This window comes from Labeo rohita, chromosome 18 (genome assembly GCF_022985175.1).
Source record: "Labeo rohita strain BAU-BD-2019 chromosome 18, IGBB_LRoh.1.0, whole genome shotgun sequence".
NCBI lineage: Eukaryota > Metazoa > Chordata > Actinopteri > Cypriniformes > Cyprinidae > Labeo > Labeo rohita.
Window position 1 is genome coordinate 16,226,027 of NC_066886.1, and position 9,576 is coordinate 16,235,602.

The following is a 9,576-nucleotide window of genomic DNA, read 5'->3' on the forward strand; positions in this document are numbered from 1 at the left end:
CAAAAACGCATTGTGTGCAACGCGTCATGTGAATTTTCTGCTGAAGATAAAATACTTCAGCTTCCGAAAGACGTGTTTGAGGCAAATATCGCACAGTCGCGGCATTGGGTCGCCCAGCACAAATTTGCATATTTGCGTTAACTTTATATGTAATGTATTCACGCAAAAAATTGTATTTGCTTTTGGTGTGCTTTACGCAGAAGCATTACGCAATGATTTTTTTTAGCACGAGTGACAAGAAAAACCATAATGCGATTAACGGTGAAGTGACAATGCGATGAGAATTTTTGCTTCACGTTTAGCATTCACACAGCATTAATCCTCACTGAGCAACAAACAGAACGTGGTATTTCATTCCTGAATCAACAAATCAGTTTTTTAACAAATCAGTTGACGAGTTGACTCAATGAGTCACTCATAAAGACACTTTTGAAACTGAATGAACCAGTAGTATTTCTGAACAAATCAGTTGAGTTAATAATTCAATGACCCACTCATAAAGACAGTCCCTTGTAGGGATGGCTCGGTACCATAATTTTGCCTTCGGTACTAAATCAGAATGCGATACCCTGGTATCGATACTAAAATCAAAAGATAAGAGAATTGAAAACAATTTAGTAAGTAATGTTAACATACCTCCCTTGTCTTGTTCCTGAGTGAATCGACATTTTTTACCAGATCGACTAAATGAATTAAGTAATGATTCAATTATAGAGACACTTGTTGCCACCTACTGGCATGCAATCAATAAATCATAGCAACATAACATTCCATTACTTTAACTACTCAAAATAAATTGATTTAACTGTTTAAATCAGTTCAATATGATTTAAGGTGGAATGACTTGCACAGCAAGTTTGATACTTTTTTTTAAAAAACAGTTGAAGTTGAAGTAGTGACAGATATATACAAATGCACAGACTGACAGTCTCTCTGGAACAAACAGTGAAAAGCCCCAGTGCTGTTGAACTGTTATATCAGCACTGTTGGAACACTCCTCGACCAATCAGATTTGAGGCCTAGAACTAATGTATATTGGTGTTTACACTGGATTGATCCATAAGCAAACACATTTTAATTGTGTTTATCATTGATGTCACACATTACCAGTGTAATTCTAAGTGGCCGTGCAATTGTGTCCTCCTATAGACAGTCAAAGCTGTGCGACAGAGGAGGAAGAAGAGGAGGTGAACGACTACCGGGTAAAATGTCTGAATAACCTGGCAGCAGCACAGCTGAAGCTTGGACAGTTTGACGAGGCGCTGCACACCAGTCAAGATGTGCTGTTTCTGGATCCCCAGAATGTCAAAGCGTTATTCAGGAAAGGGAAGGTATGGGTAAATATTATTCAACAAACTATGCACTGAGATTGTTTATATGCCTTTATACTTTTTCTTATGGTTGTGCTTAAAACAAATGCATCTGCAGCTTTTATCGGACAAGGGTGAGTATGAGGAGGCCATGGAGACCCTGAAGAAGGCTTTGAAACTGGAGCCGTCCACTAAGGTGAGAGGCGTAACCTTATCTCCTGAACACATCTAAATTTCACGTGAGCTGGCAACAGAAAATCCCATTAGCAGCTATTTACAGATCAACCGACCTTTGTGAAATACCTGGCCTAACTGGAACGGTGTTATTTATTTCAAATTCAATGCCAACTCATAGTCACTCTGAGTCAAGGATGAAGTGTTTGTATTGAAGCATAAAAGGTGCTTTCTAACATTTAGGTTTATGATTCTATTAAGCTCTCAATGTTCATTAGTACAACCACCTTCCAAAATTATTTTAAATGAGTCCTGAAACAGAGAATGAATCATAGTTCTTTTCAGGACTATATCCATTTGGCCTATTTAAGACGAAATTATTTTTAAATGTCTTTCTAATGTGTTTATGCATTTCATACACATATCACAGTTTCCTGACCGGTCTGTTTGAATATACAACACAAACTTAAGACAAGGAAGTTAAAACCTGTCCTGAGAAATTCCACTTAAGCTAGAACAGCCAATAAGAGTGTATGCAAACAACATTTGCATGAACATACAAACAATATTTGTTTATACAGCTAGATAATATTGAATGACAGCGTTTTGCGCTGCGTTACAATCCACAGAACCAAAACTTGTTCTGTCACGCCTTGGAGAATAGTTAGTCTGTCAAATCCTCAGAGCAGCCACCAAGATTAGAGCTGTCTGGAGCCGGTACATGGTCACAAAGTTACAGGCACACACACACACAGCTTTCTAGTAATAAAGTGAATCAGCACTGTATACACTGTGGATGTTTATGACATTCAGTAAGCAATAAACAGAACAACTAGCTTCATTCCAGGCTTCATCCTGTTTTGCAAAAATTAACAAAATGCCATATCTAATCTGTTTTATTGTAGAGTTACACAACATGCAGGCTCATGAAACAATAGACAATATAATGAGACAATATAAGAAAAATTTAAGAAAGAATAAAGCAAAGGCAGTCCTCAGATTGAGTCTGGGCCTGGTGATGAGTGATTTTGTGATTGACCTCAAGTCCCTTCACACTGTGCTTTGACCCACAGTGCTCATAGCGAAGAGTGAGCCTTGTCTAGACAAAACTAAAATATCTGCTGTTGCTATAATGACACCCCATCTGGATGGCAGGCCAAAAAGCAAACATTCCCTCAGGAGGGGACTCATTGCAAAATTCAAATTAGGATCACAGAGGCAGAGATGGCATGGGATGGAAAACGTGGTAATACATGTGCTGCTATATACTTAGGCTGTTAGACGTCTATTATGTGTTGCCTACACTCTGTGGTAATGGCTTTTGATGATAATACACATGTACGCAAATCCTTGCTCATTACAGTGTTGTATAAAAGAAAACATTAAGAGTTCAGATTTAAATCTGCATGGTATTAAGGTAAGAACAGGCTATAAAAGTTCAATAAAGTGATTTCATTCACTAGATTTTCGCACTGATAACATCGAGGTCAAACAAATGTATACCACTCTAGCCTACAAAAAACAGATTAAAGTGTTTAAAATTTAACTTGAACAGCTCACTTTAGTCATTTACAAAGAACAAAGTTTAGTTCAGGCTGTTCTGGAAATTAACAAACAAAGTTTTTATTAATATGCCATTTTCATTTGAAATCAAGTGACATTACCCAATTGTGAAACGCAGTGAAATTGCTCCATCTGTTGGTCAGTTAGTGTGTGTAAGTGCAGGGCCACCTACAAATTTCAAACATTAAAAAATTATTTGTTACTTTGTATTAGAAGTTTCAATGCTAAGATTTCTCTTCATATTGTATTTTATAGGCTATTCATGCTGAACTGTCCAAGTTGGTTAAAAGACAAGCGGGGGAAAACGAGACCCAAAACTGGCAAGCTAAACCAACTCAAATGTTTGGTGAAAACATAGCTCCCTTTCTCACACCTCCCCCCAAAAAGAAGCCGTTTGTAAGTGAATGTCTACCACCTAGTGAAGAGAATAAAAGTTGCGGGAAAAGTCCTTTCAAAATGTGCCAGTGCCGGCGTCCCAGTGCCGCCATTGTTTGATCTTGTTTCTTACTCTTTCAGGGAATTTCTTGGAAGTTTCTGCTTGGAGCTCTGGTGGTGGCCTTGGGCAGTTTAGTCACATCTGTGGTCCTGACCGCACGGAACTAGCTCTGTCGACCTACTTGCAAATTAACTACAAGTCTCACAAACAAACATTCCACAGAGCTGCTAAGGGACGGAGGAAAAATGCACTGAACTGTTTAAAGAGCAGCTGTATGGGCGGTTCTACCGGTGGCACACCGACTTATGCAAAACAGAATGTACGCACAGAAAAAGAAAGGGCAATGCAAATGCATTTCAAATGTTTGCAATAAAACACGAGTATTAATATGTTTGGTGTTTAGTTTTGCTTTCTGCTGTATGACATGAATGCGCAGTGATGGATTTACTGGAATTTAGGGTTACAACTCTCATTTATTAAATCATTATAGTATAAACATTTAGCCAAATCTTTATACTATACCTTTTTGTTAGGATAGGACAGTATTTGGCCGAGATATAAATGTTTGAGAATCTGGAATCTGAGGGTGCAAAAAAACAAAAATGAAAGAGAAAAATCACCTTTAGAGTTGTCAAATGAAGTTCTTAGCAATGCATATTACTAATCAAAAATTAAGTTTTGATAAATTTACAATAGGAAACTTACAAAATATCTTAATGGAACATGATCTTACCCTAATGATTTTTGGCATAAATGAATAATAATAATAATAAGAAGAAGATCATTTGGACCAATACAGTGTGTTTTTTGGCTATTGCTACAAATATACCCATGCTACTTAAGACTAGTTTTGTCGTCCAGGGTCATAAATACGTGTGTGTGTGTGTGTATATAAAGATGGCATTTATTTGCTTATTTTTATGATTAAAAAAGTTGTTTTGGTTCAGTAAATGTTCAGATTTTCTTAATGAATATTACTGACAGATTACTGACAAAGATTTCACATAAAAAAAAAAAAAAAAAACATTTAGTTAGGCTAATAGTAGCAGTATTTATTAAGATGCTAATATTTCACCTACCTGACTGGAAATGATAAGAACAAACATGAAATTTGTCAAGATTCTTGCCCTGGAAATCCTGGTTCACTTTGGCCAACCACAAACGCCTTTTGTTCCTCAGACAGTTTTTTGCACTTTTCTTCTTGATTTGATTTGTCACTTTTGGCAGTCTATAGTATTTAAAATATTTTCCCCTGTCTGACCGACTAGTACAGCCCAAAACATGACAATAATTTACCATTTTCAGCAGCAATAATCAATAAAATATGTTTCGCTCAGTTCAGCGGCATTGTTTACGTTCAGCGCTGCCAATACGGCCGAGTGATGACACGTTGTGAAAACACTCTATATTATATTTACGAAATGTTGCAGAAAATACCATTCAAACTACTGTTCTTTATATTTTATGTGTTGACAGAAAAGAAAAAAATGAAATAAAAAAATAAAGTCAACATGCCCATATTTGCTACATCCTGCTAAAGTCAACATCATTTTTTGTTCTCAGCCCACACTGATGTATTTTAGAGTAAAACATGATATTGAATATTTTAGTTTGATCATAAGTAGACATAACATAGCATTTTGCTAAAACCTTTTTTAAACGGCTCTTCAGCTATTGATTGAAATTATCACATTGTTTCACTATATAAATTAATACATTATACTTGTATTTTTAATAACAGATTTTTAAAAAATATTAAGTTCTTAATTTATGGATAATAAAATAAATTGTGGTTAGTTAAACAAGCAGCTTTGTCATGATTGCAGCTGAAATACCCAAGGAAATATATGACCTTAAATTGGGGGCCCGTTGAATACTGTGTTGGACTATATAAAAGTTGAGTATACAAAGACATGCATCAATGAATCATTCACAACAAGAGCAGGAAAATACATTAGGAAGGTAAATAAGGTCCATTTTTGATTTCATGTTGACTTTACATCTGCTCAGGGAAATGCAACTACATCCGGCCTTGAATACTAACCCACACAATTACTCTGGCACTCCAGAGTTCAGTTTCCTGGGTATGAGCATTACTCTTTCCTCCTCCACACTTTGGCACTCTTGTAAACAGACTGAACAGTGACTCATCTGTACAGAGGATCTAATACGACAGATGATTAATCTATTGTTGCCCAAACCAGTTGGTGCGACATGTTGGAGGAGGATCACAGATTCTGTCCCTGAATGTTGTATTATGATGCAGGCATCGTCTCTGACAACAGCACAGGCAGCCTATTTCTCAGAAACCAAATCTACAATTATCAAAAATCTATTTCAAATGCAATTTATTTAAACCTAATACAGTATACAGGTGCAGATTGTTTATTTTTCTTCAGTACTGTGAGAACAAGACAATTAACAACACTAGCTGCTAACTCTAACTTAAAACGTTTTTAGTTTGTTCCTAAAGGTTTGCAACGAGTCCACTTATAGTATTTTCATAATAAAATAATTAAAACTGCCTATCTATCTGAAAATAAAGGCACATAAAATACACACATTTCTACCATATGTCCCAGATAAATTGAAACAAATCCAAAATATTCTTTTTTTTTTTTTTAAATCCAAAATAATCTTGGTCCAGTTTTACCAATGACAGCGTTCCCCGTGCCTGACGTCACATGTCGCATCCAATCAAATGATCGCCTCCTGTGCTGAAAGATCTCGCGATGCTACAGATTATTTAAGTGTAAGTTTGACTCCGGACAGTAAAGGCATCGGTTTGCTGGTGGGCAAGTAAGATAGCGGCCCTTTGGGTGAGCTAATCTGAGAACTGGACAAAACTGATCAAAAATGACCAGTGAGTATATTAACGGATCTTATATCGGTTCGTTATAGCAATACTTGCTCGCTGTCAGACGTATATGAGCGTTTTTATTTCGGGTCAATGCGAATGAGGCCTGTGGCATTGTCTGGGCGGAATTAAAGTTTAAATTCCGTTAATATGACGACGGTATGTTTTCAAATGGGTTCATTACAACAAATTATTTTTTCACCATTAGTCCTAAATTCGTTAATAGAAATGGTATGTTATCACGCACACACCTTGCAGCTTCGATAATTAAAGCGGCAGAAACAGTTGGCATTTATTTCCAAAATAAGTTTTTCATAATGATTCAGCGTCTTTGAGTCAAATTATGCGTTACACTTGAATAGATATCACACGTATTTCTTAAACATGCATCCCTGTAGGAAAGAAAAATCTCGCAGTTGTTTCTCCTGCAATAAACCTTGACAAATAACAGCTAAATCCATTTTTTAATGGAACGGTAAAAATGCTAAATATGTGACCCTGGACCACAAAACCAGTCCTAAGTGCAAGTTTTTCAAAACTGAGATTTAGAAATCATCTGAAAGCTGAATAAACAAGCTTTGTATTGATGTATGGTTTGTTAGGATAGGACACTATTTGGCAGAGAAATCTGGAATCTGAGGGTGCAAAAAAAAAAATAAATAAAAATAAAATAAAATAAAATAAATAAAAATATTGATAAAAATCGCCTTTAAAGTTGTCCAAATTAAGTTCTTAGCAATGCATATTACTAATCAAAAATGAAGTTGATACATTTACAGTAGGAAATTTATAAAATATATTCACAGAACATGATCCTAATATCCTAATGATCTTTGGCATGAAAGAAAAATCAGTTCTTTTGACACATTCAATGTATTTTTGGCTATTGCCACAAATATACCCATGCCACTTATGACTGGTTTTGTGATCCAAGGTCACATATAAAGTTTTCATGTGTGATTTGCATATTTGATAAATCAGGTTTATGGAGTATACAATATGATATAGTGGGAATATAGATTTGTTTTAAAAATACATTATCATTATTAATAATAATAATAATAATAATAATAATAATAATAATATAATATATTATTATTATTATTATTAACAAAAAGTAAATATTCCTCATAGCTTGTAAACCAATGACATTTTTGTAACAGTATAGTTGACTACCCACATAAAATACATATAAATCTCAGTTGTCACTGTTTTCCAATTATATTATATTACCAGTCATAAGGGTCAATTTTTTTGAAATTGAGATTTATACATCATCTGAAGCTGAATAAAAAAAAAAAAAAAAAAAAAAAAAAAAAAGACTTCCCTTGATGTATGGTTTGTTAGGATAGGACACTATTTGGCTGAGAAATCTGGAATCTGAGGGTGCAAAAAAAATAAATAAATAAATAAATAAAATAAAATAAAATAAAATAAGTAAAAATATTGATAAAAATCGCCTTTAAAGTTGTCCAAATTAAGTTCGTAGCAATGCATATTACTAATCAAAAATGTTGAAGTTGATACATTTACAGTAGGAAATTTATAAAATATATTCACAGAACATGATCCTAATATCCTAATGATCTTTGGCATGAAAGAAAAATCAGTTCTTTTGACACATTCAATGTATTTTTGGCTATTGCCACAAATATACCCATGCCACTTATGACTGGTTTTGTGATCCAAGGTCACATTTAAAGACTTCCCTTGATGTATGGTTTGTTAGGATAGGACAGTAGTTGGCCGAGATATAAATGTTTGAGAATCTGGAATCTGAGGGTGCAAAAAAACAAAAATGAAATAGAGAAAAATCACCTTTAGAGTTGTCCAAATTAAGTTCTTAGCAATGCATATTACTAATCAAAAATTAAGTTGATAAATTTACAGTAGGAAATTTACAAAATATCTTAATGGAACATGATCTTACCCTAATGATTTTTGGCATAAATTAATAATAGTAAGATAATTTGGACTGATACAGTGTGTTTTTTGACTATTGCTACAAATATACCCATGCTACTTAAGACTAGTTTTGTCGTCCAGGGTCATAAATGTGTGTGTGTTTGTGTGTATGCATGTATGCGTGCATGTGTAAAGATGGCATTTATTTGCTTATTTTTATGATTAAAAAAAAAAAAAAGTTGTTTTGGTTCAGTAAATGTTCAGATTTTCTTAATGAATATTACTGACTGATTACTGACATTTATTCTGATTGACTGATTTCACATTAAAAAAAAAAACAAAAAAAAAAAAACAAAAGGAGAAAGACAGGGGTGCTATGACCTGAAGGTGGACATTTAGAATTATACTAAGAGAACTTTTAACTGAAAAAGTATGAACTAAGAAGGCTGAAGGTATGTGTAATATTGTGCAGAACAGGTTTTCCACCAAAGTGTTCGGAATTTACCCATCTTAGTACATCATGTATCAAATATGATACAATAGGCTTTATAGGGTTAAACTGAGATTAAAACATTCTCCGACTGGCTGTGTCAGATCCGATATTTAATTTAAGCACTGTGTCCTCTTTAGGGGGAAATCAGCGTGAACTTGCTCGTCAGAAAAATGCCAAGAAGCAAAGTGATATGCAAAAGGGCAAGAGAAATGACGATGGTTTATCTGCTGCAGCCAGAAAGCAGAGGTAACCTACAATCTTTAGACACGAACAGAACTTGATCTAGATGCAGCTTGCTTTTAATAATGAGGAAGAAACTCCTCCGAGTGTGCGAGTATTGAAAACAGTAGTTTAAAATGTTGTAGGATACTCTGCTGCGAGTATTAATTTCCATGTGTTCTTTTCCATTTCAGAGATGCAGAAATAATGCAACAGAAGCAAAAGAAAGCCAATGAAAAAACAGAATCTAAAGCCAAATAGAAGACATCAACAAACCCCTCAGACGATCCCAAGCTTTTGCTGTCGGTGTTATTAGTCCATTTGTTTTTGTGGTTTAGATTCAACAGTACCATTGTACTTTGATTTATTTTTTTTGTATTTGACTAAACTGATTGGACATTTACGTCACTGTGTACAGGTCTTACCAGGTCTTCACAAACCCCATCTTGCAATCACATATTCTTGTATTTTTCTATCTCATTCCTTTACTCAAAACGGTTGAATAAACTGTAGCTCAAATCGGAGTTTGCTTTTTTTGTTTCAAAGATGACAAAATACTAGAGAACCTTTTACCTGCATATTACCTCAGATAAATGGCTTCGGATTTATACTTTAAAGC

General features: G+C 34.6%; 2 protein-coding genes across 2 annotated transcripts in view; both read left to right on the forward strand.

The window, feature by feature from the left end:
• fkbp16 (FKBP prolyl isomerase 16) overlaps window positions 1-4,126 on the forward strand; it is a 55,430-nt gene extending 51,304 nt beyond the window's left edge. The window contains exons 5-8 of the mRNA XM_051135679.1: window positions 1,154-1,331; window positions 1,429-1,506; window positions 3,303-3,443; window positions 3,564-4,126. Of these exons, the coding sequence (XP_050991636.1) occupies window positions 1,154-1,331; window positions 1,429-1,506; window positions 3,303-3,443; window positions 3,564-3,650 (484 nt within the window). The 3' untranslated portion in view covers window positions 3,651-4,126. The remainder of the gene's footprint in view (window positions 1-1,153; window positions 1,332-1,428; window positions 1,507-3,302; window positions 3,444-3,563) is intronic.
• Window positions 4,127-6,206: 2,080 nt separating this feature from the next.
• On the forward strand, window positions 6,207-9,476 carry serf2a (small EDRK-rich factor 2a). Its single transcript, XM_051134396.1, has 3 exons — window positions 6,207-6,346; window positions 8,876-8,984; window positions 9,152-9,476. The coding sequence occupies exons 1-3, from the start codon at window positions 6,340-6,342 to the stop codon at window positions 9,216-9,218; spliced, it is 183 nt and encodes a 60-aa protein (XP_050990353.1). The 5' UTR covers window positions 6,207-6,339; the 3' UTR covers window positions 9,219-9,476.
• The last annotated feature ends 100 nt before the right edge of the window (window positions 9,477-9,576 follow it).